The 20,581-nt window shown below is 47.3% G+C and overlaps 1 protein-coding gene across 3 annotated transcripts in view; it reads right to left on the reverse strand.

Annotated features, from left to right (window-relative positions):
* Positions 1 to 4,981: 4,981 nt before the first annotated feature.
* Positions 4,982 to 20,581, reverse strand: part of LOC140907853 (pituitary adenylate cyclase-activating polypeptide type I receptor-like) — a 40,888-nt gene continuing 25,288 nt past the window's right edge. Inside the window, exons 6-13 of one of the 3 annotated variants that reach the window (XM_073334757.1) lie at positions 19,755 to 19,827; positions 18,748 to 18,901; positions 17,292 to 17,352; positions 13,704 to 13,776; positions 12,182 to 12,273; positions 10,800 to 10,929; positions 8,790 to 8,831; positions 4,982 to 5,571 (exon numbers count right to left, since the gene is read on the reverse strand). In XM_073334757.1, the coding sequence (XP_073190858.1) occupies positions 5,383 to 5,571; positions 8,790 to 8,831; positions 10,800 to 10,929; positions 12,182 to 12,273; positions 13,704 to 13,776; positions 17,292 to 17,352; positions 18,748 to 18,901; positions 19,755 to 19,827 (814 nt within the window). In that variant the 3' untranslated portion in view covers positions 4,982 to 5,382. Of the gene's footprint in view, positions 5,572 to 8,789; positions 8,832 to 10,799; positions 10,930 to 12,181; positions 12,274 to 13,703; positions 13,777 to 17,291; positions 17,353 to 18,747; positions 18,902 to 19,754; positions 19,888 to 20,581 lie in introns of all 3 variants that reach the window. The other 2 variants (XM_073334755.1, XM_073334758.1) reach the window with 2 other exon arrangements.

The following is a 20,581-nucleotide window of genomic DNA, read 5'->3' on the forward strand; positions in this document are numbered from 1 at the left end:
CCTATAGACAGCCCCCCAGCCTGAAGTGAATACTCACGAACAACCACATACCACACAACAGAACCACTAACCCAGGAACCTATCCTTGCAACAAAGCCCATTGCCAACTGTGTCCACATATCTATTCAGGGGACACCATCACAGGGCCTAATAACATCAGCCACACTATCAGAGGCTCATTCATCTGCACATCTACCAATGTGATATATGCCATCATGTGCCAGCAATGCCCCTCTGCCATGTACATGGGCCAAACTGGACAGTCTCTACGTAAAAGAATAAATGGACACAAATCAGATGTCAAGAATTATAACATTCATAAACCAGTCGGAGAACACTTCAATCTCTCTGGTCACGCAATCACAGACATGAAAGTTGCGATATTACAACAGAAAAACTTCAAATCCAGACTCCAGCGAGACTGCTGAATTGGAATTCATTTGCAAATTGGATACAATTAACTTAGGTTTGAATAAAGACTGGGAGTGGCTAAGTCATTATGCAAGGTAACCTATTTCCCCTTGTTTTTTTCCAACCCCCCCCACCCCCCTTCCTCAGACGTTCTTGTTAAACCCTGGATTTGTGCTGGAAATGGCCCACCTTCATTATCATACACATTGTAAGGAGAGGTTTCAGAGTAACAGCCGTGTTAGTCTGTATTCGCAAAAAGAAAAGGAGTACTTGTGGCACCTTAAAGACTAACCAATTTATTTGAGCATGAGCTTTCGTGAGCTACAGCTCACTTCGTCGGATGCATACCGTGGAAACTGCAGCAGACTTTATATATACACAGAGAATATGAAACAATACCTCCTCCCACCCCACTGTCCTGCTGGTAATAGCTTATCTAAAGTGATCATCAAGTTGGGCCATTTCCAGCACAAATCCAGGTTTTCTCACCCTCCGCCCCCCCCCCCCCCCACACACACAAACTCACTCTCCTGCTGGTAATAGGAGAGTGATCACTTTACATAAGCTATTACCAGCAGGACAGTGGGGTGGGGGGAGAGAAAACCTTTTGTAGTGATAATCACCCATTTTTTTCATGGTTTGTGTGTATAAAAACATCTTCTGTACTTTCCACGGTATGCATCCGATGAAGTGAGCTGTAGCTCACGAAAGCTCATGCTCAGATAAATTGGTTCGTCTCTAAGGTGCCACAAGTCCTCCTTCTCTTTTTGCGAATACAGACTAACACGGCTGTTACTCTGAAACCTGTAGTTAAGGTGAGCTATTATCAGCAGGAGAAAGAAAAAGTGTGTCGTGATACTCAAGATGGCTCATTTAGACAGTTGACAGAAAGGTGTGAGGATACTTAATGTGGGGAAATAGGTTCAATGGCTGCTACTCTGAAACCTTTCTGTGTTTAGGCACTCCAAATGTGGCTGCCTACCCAGCTTTGTGTATTGCTCTCCATATCTTCTAGAACTGCTTACAAACATACACCACAAGGTGGTAGCACCTCCCCACACGCAGGAACCACATTTCAGTGTTAGTCTCTGTGAAAAACCCGTTTACGTTGTTTAGGCTCTGATATGACGCTTCATGTCCCCCCAGCCCCCAATATTTTCATGTTGCTAGTGAAGACGGGGCCAACAGCCATTCAAATCATAGACTAGTCTCTACCGCGATGAGTCGTACAGGTTGTTAACATAGTCAGGGGCAAGTTTTGCACTGATCCAGGGGTGACAGTTGATGCAAATTATATATTAAGGTAGTTTGCACATTTGCAAACAGTTATTCGTATAACCCTAAGCTTCTGCTTACGGTCAATAAACCCTGACCTAAGCAGTGGCAGGGGTAGGACACAGAGGTGCACAAAACTTGGCATCTGTGGGGAGGGGTGCTAGAGAGTGTCTGGAAGTATTAGGTAGATTGTGGTGAAGAGGAAGACCATTGCTGGATATTTGGGGGGGGGGGGCTGGCTGGGGAAGCCTGTTGGGGTGGCTGGGGCAATAATGGTGTCTGGGAGGCAGTGTCTTGGGGGAAGCAGGATGGGAGGCTGGGGGAACTGGGGATCCTGGTGGGGAGGGTGGCAGTCTCTTGGAGGAAGTTGGGTGAGGCGTGTCGGGTGGGAGTGGCTGGGAGGGGAGCTAGGGCTACAGCATGGTGTTGGGGTTGCCTAGGGCACTGTAGGACGCGCTTGAGGCCAGGGGTGCAGGAAAAGTACCACTTCATCTTGTCCCAATGGCCACCAACGCTGCTTGCCACCCCTGCCCCTTCCGTATTTGGCTCCAGCAGGGAAGTTTTCTGTTCTGTGGGCACTACTGTGGCTTGGGTATGTGTGTCACACAAGATGGCTTACACTTGGCAGCCCTGTGTAATAGGCCATGGGTGGGAGAAGAGGGGAAAGACCAGGAAACTGAGGGAAAACTGCTCTTGGGAGAACGTTACCCCATAAAGCTCAAACTATTTATTATTGTCCATATGAAACTCCTGGTCCATATGAAACTGAGGGCACAGCTCCCCTCAACCTCTGTGGCCATTAGGGCCCACTCCCACAAACACTTGGGCACATGGGTAACCTGACTCATATGAGCAGCCCTATAAAAATTAATGCAACAATTTACTTGAGTAAACTTTCATGTGTTGGGGTAGAGGGCTGTCTCACTTCGGGTCTACGTGGCCCTGGGTTCAACTCTCAGAGGAGCTCTTAAGAACAGATGGAGATGGAACGGCCATCAATAAATTTAGGCTGGAAACCTGAAGGTTTATAACCACCAGAAGAGTGAGGTTCTGGAGCAGCCTCTCAATTGCAGTAGCGAGGGCAAGACACCAAACCAGTTTTAAAAAGGAGCTTGATCAGCGTATGAATGGGATTATCTGAGGATGCTTCTTGCAGTGGCACTAGTCTTGACCCAGTAGGTCTTTTCCACTCCCATGTGTGCAGCTAGGTGTCTGCCGTATGGCCCCGATCCTGCTGTGGTGCCCCACCGATGGCACACAGTTGCATTGACTTCAACTGCAGGAAGGGTGCTTTTGTAGGAAAGTCTTGTCTACGGTGAAGAGGTCATAGCTGTAAATCTTTATTTCCCTGCCTTAAAATTGATCCATAGTCGAAAATATACATCTAGCTTATTTAATTTTCCATCTGAAGATATAAATATTACTACGCCACACCAGCCATTGTTATTTTTATTTTATGTGCGTACATCTGCAGTATAAAGAAACCACAAATCCGTTTCCAGTTGCTCATATTAAGCGATGAGAATTTTAGACAAAGGATCAAAAGGATGCTCTTTTACAAGAAGAGCTGACGCAGTGCCCAGGGCAGACATAGCATAAGGGGATGGCCCCTTACAGAGAACATTAGGGTTGCTGGAACTGAAAGGTAAGATTGCAATTAACAAAGAGATGATCTGAATTACTTGGTTGGGAGGGAGTCTAGCCAGGTACTCTCTAGTCTTAGTGAGGGAACTAGAGATATAGGGCTTGAACCCTTTGGAAAGGCTCTGTTTGATCTGAATGGGCTGTGGGTCAGGGCCGTATTGTGATGATGCCTTCCAACAAGCGTTAACACACGCTTTGCAGTTCTAGATCACGGGATTAAATGCAAAGCACTTGGCAAAGGCCCAAATCCTGAGACGTGGACTTTGCAGTGAAGAGTGAGAGATGTCTGGGACAAGAAGTTCCGCCAGGAGGATCCACAGAGAAATAGGGTGACCAGATGTCCCATTTTTAAAGGGACAGTCCCATATTTAAGCCTTCCTGCAGGTGTCCTGACTTTTTCTTAAAAACAGGCAAATTGTCCCGTATTTTCTGTCTCCCCCCCCCCACTCCTGCTGCTGGCCAGATCCCTGCTTGCCAGCCGCCCTCCCACCAGCGTTGAGTGGGGGGCGGTCCAGTGGCCGGCGATGGGGGAGGATCTGCAAGGTTGGCGGTGGGGCAAAGATGCAGCATGTGGGTCCGGCCGCTCCCCCTGCTGGTCCTTCAGTGCAGCCCCTGCTGCATGCCAGCTCGCAGGCAGCAAGACCCAGCCCCCCAGTCCATTTCCGGCCAGCACTGGTGGTTGGTGAGTGTGGGCAGGTGCCAGGTAGTGACCAGTTACATGTCACCTCTGCTGCCCACCAGTCAGCCCTTTATGCGTTCCCCCTCTCGCTGTCCTCTCCCTGCTTTGCCCCTTCACCCACACCAACCCTGCTGCTCCTCCCACGAGGTGCATCCTGCTCCCAGCACTGGGCAGAGAACCAGCCCCTGGTGGGACTGCTCAGCTCACCAGCAGCCTGGCCAGCAGGCTCCTTCCTTCCCCCACTGCCTCTGGCTGGGCCGACGCCCCAGGAAAACCTAAGACCCTCTGGCCTGGGGCGCTGGCCAGAAGGAGCCAAACCCTGCATATGCCAAAGCCCCGCACAGCGCTGGCATGGGGAAGCTTCTCTGCCCTTCAGCTAAGCTCTGGAGTGGGGGGAAGCGATTTCCAGCCTGTTCACGCCTTGACCTGCAGGCTCCACAGCAGCCCCCCCCAGGCAGGGGCTGACCACCATCTTCATCTCCCAACCCCCCGCCTGCCCCCAGGGAGCGCAGGGCTGCTCCCTCCCCTAGGCACCCTCCCCTGCTGAGCCACCTCCCTGGCTGAGTTCGCTGAATCCACTGGGCCCTGGTGCACAATGCAACCTAGGGCTTAACCCCTTCCTGCCCATGCTGTAGCTGGGGGGTGGGGTGGGGGAACAGGAGGTGATTGGGTTATGTCAGTGGGGGCATTGTGGGCAGGGAGGGAGAAGCTGCTTCCAGCCACGGGGGGAGGACAGGGGGAGGAGAGGAGAAATGAGCTCTGCAAAGACAAGGGCCAGGCCATCCCTTCCCCTCTCCTCCTCCCCAGCAGCGAGAAGCAGCTCCCATCCCTTCCCTCCCATACAGTGCCAAAAGACTGCCGCTGGCCACATTCTGGTGTGAACCCTGGCAAAATCGGGGGGGGGGGGGGCATGTGACCCCACATGTTACCTTGGGAAGACGCGGCACCAGGTACCAGGAGAAGCAGGTCCGTCCCAGGGACCCAGCCAGGCATGGAGAGCAGAGAGCACCAGGCAGGGAGGGTCAGGTCAGTCAGTCACCCCCCCACCATGGGAGAGAGACCTACTGGAGTATGTGTGAGTCACCCCTCCCTGTGTGAACCCTAGAGCCTTAAAGATAAGAAGGTAAATAAAAAGAATCCAACACCGGTATTTCTTTTTAATGGGGGCTCAGTCGACCTGATGTTAATTTGAACGTTTGCCCTGCATAGTTCTGACTGATTGCCACTGAACGGCTTGAATACAAATAATTCTACCCGGTGTCCCGTATTCAGCATAGGGAAATACGGTCACCCTACAGAGACTCCATCTTGGCCATCCCTCCTTTAATTTTTCAGGAGACCACTCTGCAACAGCTCCGCTTGCTCTGGGAGGCTCACACGGAGGACGTGCCATTCCGGTAGATGGACATTTTCCTCTTAGGGCTGATTTTTTCAAGCAGTGATAACTGAGTGACATAGTTAATGGGGCTGTTTTCTCTAGACATGGTCCGAGGTTTGCGGGTGAAGTTCAGGTACTCTTGATACTGCCACTTCTGCAGGCGCTTCCTTAATTCAGCCTGAACCTAAGGAAAAACATGAAAAGAGGGGGGAGGGGGAGACAGGCCAAAGAATTGGACATAGAACTAATGTGGCTATTCCAACTTCACACTGAGGCTAAGATTTTTAAAAAAATACCTGCCCAGTGTAAGGTTTCTAAATCCAGATCTAGGTGCCTAAACAAGTGATTGATTTTCAAAAGCGCTCAGGCCCCAGTTTTAGTGTCCCCCACCACCCACCTCCACCTGTCATCCCTCTGTTTGTCAGGTCCTAACACAATGGCTTTTGTGCTTTATTCCATGGGGCCACCAAGTTGTGGTAACATCTGCTGGAGCTCATCCACGAGGCCCTTAGCCTGTCCAAATCTAAGTCCGTCTGAAAAGACCCACTTCAGCCCTGTTACAACGAATAGAGGTGACTTGAGTGGATTAGTCTTTTTATGTCCCCTTTCCCCTAACCTCTGTCTGGATAGTGCCTAGCACATTGTAGGTACTGCCATCACTCTCACTCTCTCTCTCTCACACATACCCCCCATACTCTGATAGCCACGGAAATGCGTCTGCAGTGGCTGCCGTCAATACCTTTGAATCATAGACGTGTGGAGGACTGGAAGGGACCTCGGTAGGTCATCTAGTCCAGTTCCCTGCACTCAAGGCAGGACAATGTAATAAATAGACCATTCCTGACAGGTGTTTGTCTAACCTGTTCTTAAAAACCTCCAGTGACAGAGATTCTATACTATTCATATCGTCTATGTATAGTCTATACATTATAGCTACGGCTCCGGGTCTGTCACGGAGGTTGCAGAAGTCACGGACCACCCACGGACGCACTCACAGGAAAAAAATGGTGGTTGCTGAGCACCCACTGGCAGCCGCCCCCCATCAGCGCCTCCCCCTTACCTCCAGCGCCTCCTGCCTGCCACAATCAGCTGTTCCATGGTGTGCAGGAGGCTCTGGGGGGGGGCAGAGGGGAGGAGCAAGGGTGGGGCACACTTGGGGGCAGAACAGAGCGGGAAGAGGCAGGGTAGGGGGGAGGCACCTTGGGTGAAGGGGTGGAGTGGGAGCGGGGTCTGGAGAGGAGCCAGAGGGAGCACCCCCCGGCACATTACAGTCGGCACCTATGCCCCCATCCCATCAAAGCCAGCAGCCAAATGGCTAAATCACTCACCTGGGAAACCTGAATTCAGATCCCTACTCTGCCTGATTTGGAGCATGGACATGACTGCTGGTCACTACATCCTAGCTGTATACCCCAACCAGCCTGCATTGGGTGTTCAGGGGTGGGGCACTCACTTGTTGGCCAGAGGGGGCGGGGGTTGATGCTATAGCCCAATGGTCTATGGGCTATTAGGACACACTCCTGGAGCTGCCTTTTGTGTGTGGCCCAATCCTGTAGGCATGCGCCAAGGAAGCTGAGGAGGGATATGATTGGTCTCTATAAATACATTGTGGGGTAAGCTAAAGGGCAATCTTAGTGTAACCCACGCACTTCCTAGGTGTGGTGCTCTGTCCCCTCTCACGGCACTGAGACCACTTAGAGATTAATGAGACTGCTAGAGCCTTAGCTAAGAGGCATGTGGGTTTTAACTCATGCAGTAGAGGCTCATGTATTTAGCTCCAGAGGTCCCAGGTTTGAGCTCGACAACTGGGGTCTGTTGGCATTACATTAGCACAGGATCCAATGGTTATGTACCGGCTGTGAAGAAACTCAGACTGGATATTAAAAGACGGTTTCTAACCAGGTGAGGTTCTGGAACAGCCTTCTAATAGGAGTTGTGGGGGCAAACAATTTCATTAGTTTTAAGAGAGTCCTGGACAAATTTTTGAGTGTGATTGTATGATGGGATTGCTTGTGATGATAGAGGGCATGGCTCAACAGCTCTGGGGCTCACTTCCAGTTTGCCTCTTATGTTCTTAAAGCTCATGCTTCAGGATTTCAGCCAGCTACCGGCAGGGGTCAGGAAGCAATTTTCCCCCTCGGTCAGACTGGCAGTAATCTTGGGGAGGGGGGGTGCGGTTTGCCTTTCTCTGCAGCATGTTGAGGCAGGTCACTTGCCAGGATTATCTGGGTACATCTCTCAGTCATTTCCCTGCTATTGTGGGGGCCTTAAGTACTGGTGCACCTCGGTCCCTCCTGTTCTCTGCCTGTGGCTGTCACACTTTGGTCTCACTTTGGGTACTGGGTTTAGTGTGCAGGGTCTAAGTGGCCTGTCATATACAGGAGGTCAGACTAGATGAGGAGAGGTCCCTTGTGGCCTTAAACTCTATATCCCTGCAATCAGGCTCCTCTGGGGGCACAGGCAAGGCAACACCCAGTTTGAGAATCATGCGAGGATTGAGAGGGGGCTCCAAGTAGCTCATTAGCTGTTACATCAGGGCTTTGGCAACTTTGCACACGCCCACCAGCGGGAATTTAAGGCACCTGCAGGCTTAAGTGACAACTGAGTGGCTGTTTTGAGAATGTCAGTGGTGCCTAAATGTTGGACTTAGGTGCCTAAAGAGGCAACTAGGTGCTGTGTACCTTTGTGACTCTGCCCCTTTGTGACTCAGGAACACCCATCACTTTGGAAGTCCATAGGACCCATGCTCGCAAGTTACTTCGGTGCTTTCAAAAATCCCACCCGAAACATCCATATTTGCTTATGCCTTAGTTGGCTTTTAAATACTCTTTTTATGGGACAAATTCAGGTAAGATCTGGCCATTCGCACTGCAAGCTCCATAAAGCACATATCTAGTATAAAAAATCCCCACACCTTCCCTTGGGAAACGGCCACTTTTTAAAACAGATGGCACTTTATGATGTATCTTGGAAAATGTAGCCAAGAGTCTTAGCAATAATCAAAGAACATGAAGCATAAGATTGAACAAGAGTATCTGGAACCACACAGGCTGCCCTGGAGAAGAAAAGAGCTTGCGAGAGGAAATAAAAGCTGAACAGAGGTCCAATATGTGTCTAGAGACACTAACTGAACACACTTTCTCATGGCAGGGGAATCCCTGACACTTGTCAAGGGGTCACTAGTTCAAGGCTGATGTTGTGTCTTCCTGTAGCAGACCAGAATTACATGTATTTAGATAAAGTAGAGAGACACAGGCAGGAAGACAGATAAGGCTATTTCATGCTTTCAGGAGCCGATCAAAGTAAAGCGCGATGGCCTATTCTGGAAATTGGAACACAAGGAAAACAATGGAAGCCCCTGACTTTCAAAGGTCTTATGCAATCGCATGTCTTGCTACTTACCTCTCCATTTAAGAAGCAATATAGAAGAGCGACAACAAAGCCCTAGGAAATTAAGGGGAAAAAAAGGTTATTTCTAAAAAAGGTGAACTTCCGCAAAGCAGGCCTTGGAGCACAGATAATTGTAGAGTGATGTAAGCCTAATTAATACTTTGATTAGGACACACAACAACATAATTTTTCCAATCAGTATTTATATGGCTTTCATATTCAGACTAAACACTGTCATGGCCCTGACATTGCATATGTGCACCACTTATCTCTAATGGATATAATCAGAACTGCTCACGTTTATGTGAGGAGCCCTATACTGTGAGCAGTTAACCAGAATTCTCCTTTAGCTCAAGTAGCAGGGGTCTATGTTTTTTAGAGCAGGCGGCTCTGAGTTCTATCCCTGTTTTGGCATGAAATCCTAGGCAGGCCAAGGTTTTTTTAAAAATATGTAGCAGTGAATTATAAGGCTATAATTATACAGCAGAGTTTTGACAGCATCTTTATAAATATGGCAAAGACTGTCATCAGTGAGATCATCAGAAACCTGTCATGTAATCACAGCTATGTAATGAAAGTGTGTTTTAAGTACTTGAGTGTGATATTTTCCAAAAGAGAACAGACAGTTGCTTCTGCTTATACACCCCTAAATGTTCTCCTGGAAGCCTAAAAATATCTTTCTGTAACAAACAGACTGTATGTACCCTGACCCCTGGTTCCTCCCTGGGGCCTATCATAGAGAGCATCTGGAGTAGACACGCCATGGGATAAGGACAGCTAAATTCTGGGGGTCAAAATTTCCACCCCATGCTTTCTCCTTTGGGCTGCAAGTTTACCAGTAAGTACCTGTGCCCAGCCTGTGTCGATAATTTGATTCAAAAGAGGCTGAAAAACAGTAAGTTATAAAAACTTCAGTTTCCCTTATAGACACTGTTTGTGGCAAAATATTTCTTTAGGGTGGAATTGCAACAGTTCCTAAATGACTTAGCAATGGCTTTCAATGGGACTTGTGCTCCCAAGTGACTTAGACAGTTTTGAAAATTACAGTTCTGGTGTATTTCTTTCTATTTCTAAAGCCAAGGAGGTGCCTCTCTATAGCCCCGTGTATCCTGACAACATTTCAGTTTGCCTACAAAACTGTGCAATAAAAGGAAACATCACTGTCAGCCTAACCATGTAACAAAATCCAGCCATGACAGAGCACAGCAGAGAGCCTGTCTCATGCCCGATCTCCTTCTGGCCCCACCCCCCCACCCCCCCGGGCCCGCAAGTGCCTGGCAGCTTGCCCAGAACATTAAGAGATTCAGGCTATTTCTGACCAAGAAAGGATGATCATTCCAGGGCAAAAACCTTGCCAAGAGCCAGGGAGTGCCAGCTAGTGCACCGTGACTCATTGCAACCCCAGCAATATGGCACAAGAGAGGTAGTTTCTCAAATAGGCAGGTCCCAGGTAATTTAAGTGTACCTGGGTCAAAAGCAACACCTTAAAATTCTGTCTCAAAGCCAACAGGTAGCCATGCAGAACACGGAGCATTGGTGTAACGTTCACTGCATGGGCAGTTCATATCCCAGTCCAGTTTAAAGCTTCTGAATATACTTAAAGTGTAGCATCACCAGGTGTGCATTGCAGTCATCTAATCTCAAAGTGACAGAGGCATGGATGAAAGCAGCAAGGTCTACATCCAAAAGAAGAGCCATACTCTTCTGGCCATGATAAGATAGAGAAAGTGGTCCTGGCCATAACTGCTACTTCATCACGTAACAGCAGTTGTTGGTCTAACTGGACCCACAGACTAAGAATTCAAATAGTGAACGGTGGGTGCACTGCCAATGGAAGGAGAGAGACTGATGTTATTTCTCCTAACCTACTCTCATCGCCTCTGTTTTATCTGGATTGAATGTCAGGCAGCTCATTCTGATCGACACCCGAGGCTTCATGAGACACCAGGTAAGGCACTTAGTCACCCTCCCTGGATTGGGCAAGGTTGGGACAGTTATTAATTCTGTCTTTGTTTATTATACCTGAAAGGAGCCCAAGCCCAGCTCAATATAAAGTCTAGCTTCCAATCCAGTGCTTTCTGGGCAAAACGCAAACACGATATAGTGCACTCCAAAGAGTGGGATCAGGAGCAGTGTGGATTTAGCTAGTCTCCTGGAAAATGAAAAAAAACAAAAACAAAAAAAAACACAAACGTGACACACTTGACAACATTTCAATGAATTTAATGGAAGGTGGGAAACTAACAGAACGGAGACTGAGGGCGTGTGCGCATGGCATAGCAATGCACACTATGGAGGGAGGGGAGAGGGGATTTCTAAAGCACACTAATATGCTGCACATTCATTGGTCTGTATAGACCCTGCTGGTGTGTAATAGTTAAAGTGCGGGAGGGAACTTTTAGTGTGCACCATCAGGATTCAGACGGACCAATTAATACGCAACCCATTAGTGTGCTTTAGAAATCACATTGCCGGAGTGCCCAAGGCTGAGCCATGTAGACAAGACCTAAATCCTCAATTTATCTACAGATCAGGCAAAGCCAACGTGTGTGCACCATGTCTAATGGCAATAGGGTCGTTCATTCTCTATGCCTTTGCAATCTTTTTGCTCTCTCCTGTGTCAACAGGCATGGATGCTAGTCTGTGGTATGCATGATGGCGGTTCTTCTGATGGAGCCACCTGTCCATTTTGAAATGGATGCAGGCCACCGACTCTTTTACATAGATAATCAAACATGCTTTTGGGACTGAATTGGACTGGCAATCTAGTATTGAAATTTCTCCAGCCTTACCAAAGCCATGAGCCAACTAGTCCCCTGCGGGTTTCTAAGAGACCATTACAGAGGCTGGCAGGGTTGAGTCTCTCACGAAGGGCATGGAACCAGAATGGGAGGAGTTAAACAGCTGGGAACCAGATGCATCTGGAGCTCATTCAACTACAGGCCATAGCTGATGTGCATAAAATAAGAAAGGTGAGGAAGAAAGGAGGGGCCAATTGTGTGGCAACCTAAGAGTGTGTGAAGTTGATTACAATTTGTTAGGTGCAGGGCTTTCAGTTGGGCCTCGCTGGTGGACTAGCATAGAGAGGACTTTATATTGGGGCCTCTAGAAAAAAGAGGGCAGATTTCTACCGGCTCATACCTTAGGTGGCAACTCGACTTTGTTTTTTTGTTCTGGGAGTTACTTTCCCCACTATTGAGAAAGAGGCCACAGGGGGACACCCCCAGGAAACAATATCTTAAACCAGATCCAATGGGAGATAATACAAAAAAAGAAAAGGAGTATTTGTGGCACCTTAGAGACTAATCAATTTAAGGTGCCACAAGTACTCCTTTTCTTTTTGCGAATACAGACTAACACGGCTGTTACTCTGAAACCAACACAAAAAACGTATTGTCACTTACACAAAATGACTAGAATGGCTGCCGCTGACCTCTGGAGATTGTAATTTCTGCACCAGAATTCTGATCACATTGACAAATATAGTAAAGTTCATCTGCAAAGAGAAAAACGGGTTTCTAAGCTTCCTAGGAGACTGAGCCATATCTTCAATGGGTGCAAATCAACATAGATCCAACCATATCAAAGCAGCTATGCCAATTTATGCCAACTGAATATCTGGTTCTCAATCTGTACACAGTCAAATAAATAATAAGGGCAACATTTTCTATCTTAGATGCCTAAAGTGACACCCCCAAATCCTTATTTAGGCACCTAAGTAAACATAGGGTGACCAGACAGCAAATGTGAAAAATCTGGACAGGGGGTGGGGGATAATAGGAGCTTATATAAGAAAAAGACCCAAAAATCAGGACTGTCCCTATAAAATCAGGACATCTGGTCACCCTAGGTAAACATGATCTGATTTTCAATTATGATGTGCTTCCACAATGACTTTGAATAGGAGGCTTACTTGCTCAGACCCTGAAAATCAGACCAATTTTTTGTTATGCCTAATGATGGATGTAGGTGCTAATCTTTAGGCACCCATGTTTGAAAACTTTGACCGATTCACATTTCTATAACGTTCCACAAAACAGATCTTGCAACACAATTTAAGTCAGCAAGAATCCTGCTCGCATATACAATGGCCAAATTTTTCCTAAACATGCATCCTAAGGGCTCAAGTGCAAGTGCACTGGCATGAAGCTGGAGAAAAGACTGAGGAGATCCTGGGGAGAGGGGCAATATTGTTCACTGGTTTGGAGAGAAAACAGAAGAATAAAAACAGGGGAAAGAGAAATGACTAGGCACAGGCATGTCACAAGCCCGTTATTATTACGTATTTGTATTGTGGTAGCTCCTAGGAGCCTCAGTCATGGACAGGACCCTGTTGTGCTAGACTCTGTACAAACACAGAACAAAAAGACACCCCGTGCTCCAAAGAGTTCACAATCTAAGTATATCTTCACATTTTGGAGATGGATTCTCTGGTCAGACACATGAGTAAGTGACACAAAATAGATGATGATCTTACACGTTACTCGCTGCAATGAGCCTTTAAGGCTAAATTTTCCTGTACTTGCAAATGTGCAATGATCATGCATAGACAATGCAGGAGTGTCCTTATTTAGGCATGTTCCTGGCATTAGACTCTGAGTAATTAGCCTTGTATCACCTGCGTGTGATCTTGCACTATTGCCAGCCTTGGCTGGACACATATAGCTTACATTGGCTGAAACGGCGTTCAATACACATGTCCCAGGGCAACATGCTGCCCTTCATTTGTAATTTTCATGCCTTTCACTGCTGCTTGTCTCTCTTCCACTCACGATATAGCAAGTGTTATGCAACAATTTCCAGCTTCCTAAAATTAAAAACAAATTAAATGCAGTATGCGGCACTGTATGCCTGTCTTACTGAAAAGAGATATGTGCTTAGCTTTCAGTTCTTCAAAGGATTCAACAGATCAAAGGCAAAACTCACTAATACAGATAGCAGTATGGGTCCCTTGATGATCCATAACACTGCTGTATTCTCATCATCATCATCCCAGCATCTGAAACAGGAAACTAAATAATTACCTGGTCTGGTTTGTGCTGAATATTAAACGACTCAAGTCTTGGTACAGAAAAGTGGTTGTCGTTAACTCTTGCCGTTAGCAATTTAAAAGCATCTCCCAAAAGTTCTTCCAGATTTTCACTCCCAAGAAGGTTGCTCTATAGCCTAATTCAAAGAAGGCTTATCCAACTTGAGGCAAAGGCCTTGTCTACACTGGTGGTAGTGTTTAGGGTACATGTGGCTACAGACTGCAGTGAAAAACAGGCTACGTTCACACTGCAGTGTGTAGCTTTATGCAGCAGTGAAAGGCTCTGGCAGCGGAGAGGCCATGGGGAAAGACCAGAGCCCTGCTGCCAGAGACTTTCCCTGCTCTCTCCTCCTTGCCAGAACCTTTTCCTGCTCCCAGAGCCTTTCACTACGGGACACCACACTGTAAAAATAGAAGTGTATATGTGGGAAGCACTGCTTGGGGTGTGGAGAGCCATGTAGGGTACATACACTAAGGATCTGGCATGTCTTTTCTCTACCCACTTAAACTGTGCCACTCCATCTACTCTGCTATTTCTATCCGTGCTAGGGGGACATGCCGTGGCTGCACACCGCTGTAAATGTTGACATAGCCAAAGTGAAACAAGGAAGGGGACATTATCCTGATTGCAGGCTGCTCATTAAGACTTTCTCTCCCCTACTGTGTGGAGCTATATTTCAGGGCAAAGAAGAGAGGCTGGATTTAGCTGCAGTAAATCCAAAGCACTCCTCACTTCTTCGCCATGGCTTCCGGGCTGCTCAGCAGAGTCCAGGCACTGAGGTCCTGATGCTTCCACTTTAGAGCTTTTGACTGGAACCCGGCACAGTCTCGGGCAGGTGAGCAGCCGCCAAAATGGAGCCTTCATCTAAAAGGTGCAAGTGTGATGGTGTTAACAGCTAGCAGAGTGTGGGCACAGGGATGAAGGTAAATGTATCCAGGTTGGATTTTATGTTCTCCGGTGGTTTAGCTACTCTACAATGAACACAGGAACGGACAGACTGAGTCCGACCCAGTGTCCATCTGGTCCAGCATCCTGTCTCCGGCAGTGGCCAGCAGTAGCTGCATCAGAGGAAGGTGCAAGAAGTTAATGATAGGAAGATCTGAGATAACCGGTCCCCTTGGTCTATGGCGACACTTCTGGCAGCATGTAGAGTGCAAGCACATGAGGTTTCGGGCCCCGCTGCCGGAGCCTTTCCCCGCTGCTCTCCCTGCTGCAGAGGCCTCTTGCTGCAATGGAGAAGGGCCCTGGCAGTGGAGAGGCATCAGGACACTACACTGCCAAAAACAGCTATGGGAGGCATTGCTTGGATGTGAAGAGAGCCTGCGTAGGGTCTATACCCTGGGGGTTCAGGCATGTAGGGTACTCTGTGGTACTCTACTCAGCTAAGCTATCTCTCACCATCTACACACGTGCTGGCTGGGAGTGTGGTGTTTGTACTCTACACCCCACTGTAAGTGTCGACACACACTGTATTAGGTCTTTCCTGATCTCTAATAAGTAGAGATTGGCTTAAGCCCTGATGCATGAGGTTTAATGCCAATCAAGGCATTTCTGTCAGCAATAATGATCATAAATCTGGATATTCGTATTATTCACATAAATGCTCAATCCCTCTTTGAAGCCTGCTAAGTTCTTGGCATCGATGACATACTGTGGCAGTGAGTTCCAGAGTCTAATTACACAGGGTGTAATAAATATTACCTTGTATTGGTTTTGAAATTGCTACCTTTTAATTTCATTTAGGGTCTTCTTGTTCTTGCGTATGAGACAGGGACAAGAGATGCTCCCGATCCACTTTCTCTAGAGTAGTTGGTATTTTATATACTTTAGGTCCTGTTTTATTAATCTCCTTTGTAAGGTAAAAAATCCCAATCTTTTCAATCTTTCTTCAGAGGGGAGTTTTTCCAGGCCCTTGATCATTCTTATCACCCTTCCCTGAACCCCTTTTATCATCAAACAAAGACTTGTACAGTCTTTCCAGATTTGGTTCTGCCACTGAAATGAAAGGAATTTTTGCACCTGGAATAACTGCAGGATCACAGTAATTTGTCTGCTTGTCTTGCAGTCTTTCCACATGAGGAGATCCAGGGAAAGGAAGGACATTGAATTCACCCTTATACCTTAGAGGCTACATAAGAGGAGCATGTGCCATGAGAAGGTGAAGGACTGACATCCCCCCACCATTTACACAAACTAAAATGATGGGGTATTTTGCCAAAGTGAAACAAGGAAGGGGACATTATCCTGATTGCAGGCTGCTCATTAAGACTCTCTCTCCCCTGCTGTGTGGAGCTATATTTCAGGGCAAAGAAGAGAGGCTGGATTCAGCTGCAGTAAATCCAAAGCACTCCTCACTTCTTCGCCATGGCTTCCGGGCTGCTCAGCAGAGTCCAGGCACTGAGGTCCTGATGCCTCTTGATATATTTGGGTACCATAAATTAACATGAATGGAGCAAGGCAGACTGCAAGGGCCAGGTGAGTGGCAGTGGGCCAGACAGCCTTTCACCTTTAGGTCATTGGTCTGAATCTTTCCCAGGTTAGGAAGGAGTAGAAGTTGTTCCTATCTTGGGGCCTGTGTGAAGTGAATGGGAAGATTAAAGTTCAGCTCCTAGTAACCAAGCATCTGTGATATATTGCCCCCACCCCTGTTCTCAGGTTGAGAGGCTTTGCGGTCAAACCAAGGATTGAATGGAGATGAAAATGGAACAACACTTTCACTCCCAATAATAGTAAACCAGACTTGAAGCCTACTAGCCAGGTGCCATAGGGAAGCTTGCACTGTTTGATACAAGGACTAGGTAGAAAGGACTAGGACAAGGTAGAAAGTTGATGAGATAGAGAAAGTCTGTTCCAGACGGAAGGAGCTTCAAAGTATAAGACTCTTGCCCCAAGAGTGGTGAGATTGTGTGAAAAGACAGAGGAGATGAGTGCCAGAGGTAAGACAGTTCAATACATGGCATAATCATTCAAATGCAAGAGTTCACACGCACAGTATTGCCAACCCTAGATGTTCAAAAACTGAGTCAAGTCCCCCCCAATCATGCGATTGCCTTAAAACCCCCACGACTTCTGGAAAAATAATAAGTGTTTGGTTCTTTTTATTTGCCTTCTAGCTGCAGCGTGCACTTGCTTCACATTGTCAAGTTTTTCTGGCAACCATGAAGGATAGACACATATTTTAAAACAAAAGCCAAGGTTCTCCTGCAATATCATGATTGCAGCAGCTGGGGCTTTAAGAAAAATAACTCAAAATCGTGATACTTTTGATCAAATCCTGAGCTGGCAACACTGTTGCTGCAGTCAGATGTAAATTGGGAGATAGTTCTCAAAACGACTTCCTCATTTGCCTATTTCTGAATTTTAAAGATTAAAAATGCAAATTCTTATGGTTAAAAGCTTTGGTTATCTTTTAAATCTCCCTTCTTGATGAATCACATTTACTGTGCCAAATGCAATGCCCAGCCGCACTATGATTCTGGCTCACCCTGTATTCTGTCTGTAGATTCGGGTTAGGATCCAAGCAGACATCACAGCACTGGGAGTTCCTAGAAGAGTCAACGCAGAACACAACATGGCACAAGATCACTTTTTGAATTTAAGTGCAACCCAGGATCTACCCTGCCCCTTTCCTGAGGCCCCACTCCTTTCCCCAAGGCCCCGTGCTCCGCTCACTCCATCCCCCCCTCTCCATCGCTTGCTCTCTCCCACCCTCACTCACTTTCACTGGGCTGGGCCAGGGGGTTGGGGTGCGGGAGGGGGTGCAGGCTCTGGGCTAGTGCCGAGGGGTTTAGAGTGTGGGAGGGGGCTCTAGGCTGAGCCTGGGGCAGGAGGTTGGGGTGCAGGAGGGGGTACATGGTGCTGGCTCTGAGAGGGGGCTCAGGGCTGGGGGTTGGGATGTAGAAAGGATGAGGGCTCCTGCCGGGCGGCTCCCATGTGGTGGTGCAGTGGGGCTAAGGCAGGCTCCCTGCCTTCCCTGGCCCCATGTCACTCTGGCAATCAGCCAGCATGCCCCTGCGGCCCCTGGGGGCACAGGAGGGGGGGAAATGTGGCTCAGTGTGCTGCCCCTCCCTGTAGGCACCACCCCCACAGCTCCCATTGGCTGCAGTTCCCTGTTCCCGGCCAATGGGCGCTGCAGGGACGGTGCTTGCAGACAGGAGCAGCACACTCAGATCCCTGACCACCCCCAAAGCCTGAAGGGGCATGCTGGCCTCTTCCAGGAGTGGCGTGGGCCCAGGGCTGGGAGGGAGCCTGCCTTAGTCCCGCTGCACTGCCGGACTTTTAGTGGTTGGAGATCGCGATCAACTGTCAGAGGCTCCAGGATTGACCAGTCGATCACAATCTACCACTTCGTGACCAGCGCCTTAGACTCTGGGTGCCCAGTGTTAGACCCCTAATGTGAAATGCTCTCTTTGGTGGAGTCAGTGGCAAAAATCCTACTGATTTCAATGGGCCCTGGATTTCAACTTTTGGGCAAAAATTTCAGAAGTATCCACTAATTTTGGGTGCTTCATGCAACCTGATAGGCAGAGCCCCAGTCACCCCATGTGTGCAGTAGGGACAATTACATTTATCTACCTCCTGGGGGCATTGTGTAGCCTGATGAAAATAATGCAGGTGAAGTTTTTATCTTAGTCCAAAGTATTCTTAAGGCAAAGATCAGACTAGAACGCACGAGTTCCAGTTTCCCAGACCTGTACGGCCACATTGCCGAGTGCATTACACTCACACCAGATACTTCATGGGGTGTCTAGAAAGTGACAAAATGTCCACCCGGGACTATTTTAACAAAAATAAATAAAATACTGCAGTTGCATTGAACCTCATGAATTGTCAACGCTCATCGAAAATGCATTTCAAGGCAAATGCTTTTCAGAGCTCTAGACATAACTGCAAGAAGGCACATACACAAGCAAAGGGAGAAAACATGAGAGTGTACTAACCCCAGCCAACCAAAATGAACCACCACACGTACTGTTTATCAGAAACAAATGTCAACAGCAGCAGTGTTTGCAAGTACATCCCTTCTACCAGGAGCCAGAAGAAGTTGGCTAAAATGCTGAACTGAAAGAATGCGACTGCAACCTTACATGCAACCTGGAGACACACAGGGAAAGGAGAATATTAGCTGCAGTCTCTGAAGTCAGTCATCTTAAAGGTCCTGGGAAAAAGCTGGGAAAATCTGAACCAAGAGAAATATGCACGTTAACAGGTTCTGATTGAAAGCCTCTTGAACTCAGTAGATCTATCATTGACATCAACGGGGTTTGGGTTACACCCATAGATTATACAATTCTAGTGAATGGTGTACAGTTGTCTGAAAGTGAACATTTAGGCCTCCATTGTGGGCCAAAATCCTTACTCATGTAAGCGGATGAAACTCTGCTGAAGTTGACAGAGTTGTGCTCTCGTACACCACAGTTGAATTTGGCCCTTGGTATTTCTTTCTGTGTCTGATGCGATTTGCTACTTTGGTGTATTGCAGGCCAAGTTGGAATTGCAAGCTATCACTGTAAGAGGGTTTTTTTCGGGGGTGGAGGTGGTTCCTGATCCTGCTTGCAGGCTAGGGATCCTTGTAGGAAAGCATGGGATCTGGGCCTACCAGAATGAGTCTGAAGACAGACAGCCTAAAGCAAAGTGAGGTGAGCTGTGCCTCTCTGTTTTAGGGAGCATCCTGTTTTCTCTTTCTCTGTTTTGGGGATTTTGTGTGTTAATGGTTTAAATTCTATTCAATAAAGTACTGCTACATTGCAACCCTCGAGAAAGATAAAAACATAAATACTCTAATTTGTCTGTGTGTATGCCATAAACATAACAGCACCTAAAGTATGATGATCTCAGACCCATAAAACCAAAATACAGGACAGAATCAGGAAATCTCAGTGTTACCTCTGTAACAAGGATTAACCAGTAAAATCAAACACAGTGACAGAGAAGAAAAGATTGGTACCGTTGACATTAAGCAGTGGTCCATATTTTCATCAGCAAACAAAACAGCATCTTTAATGAAAACAGCAGTGGCTCTGAGGATGAAAGAGACAAACAGGTGCATGTGGATGTAATTCCGTGTACAGTGGAATTTTCTGAAATGAGAAAATAAAAAAGGAAATCATTCCTTAAAGAGAAACTTCAGTTTACCCCATCTAAAAACCAATCAGGAATCCATTCTGTCTTCAGACATCACTCAGCAAGTCAAAACAAGTACAGTAGGGCATGCTTTCCCTGTCGTGCCCCAGCAAAGTCTCAGCCTTGAGCTAGAGAAGCCATTTCTAGAAGCAAGGCAATAGCTTAGCTCATTCTCTTTGTTCCTGGGCCCCTACCACTATTACTATGGAATGTGACAGTTGTGGTGGTGGTTTTAGGCCTATCCACTGGAAAACAGGCTTGGACAATTTGTGATTTGATTCAATGCTCATTGGAGAGACACCCCTTTTGATTCCAGTGGATGTTGGACTGGTCTCTTATTGCATAGGTCACTGTGTTGATGCTAAATAGTAACGATTTCCATTGATAACTACCCAGGGCTGGATTTATACTAGTGGCCTAAAATCAAAAGTTTCTGTCCCAAACTCATCACTTATCATCCAAATTCAGCACAAATAAGATCATCAGAATGGCCATACTGGGTCAGACCAATGGTCCACCTAGCCCAGTATCCTGTTTTCCGACAGTGGCCAATGCCAGATGCTTCAGAGGGAATGAACAGAAAATGGCAATTATCAAAGTTATCCATCCCCTGTTGTCCAGTCCTAGCACCTGGAAGTCAGAGGTTTAGGG

The sequence above is a fragment of the Lepidochelys kempii genome, chromosome 2 (genome assembly GCF_965140265.1).
Source record: "Lepidochelys kempii isolate rLepKem1 chromosome 2, rLepKem1.hap2, whole genome shotgun sequence".
Lineage (NCBI taxonomy): Eukaryota > Metazoa > Chordata > Testudines > Cheloniidae > Lepidochelys > Lepidochelys kempii.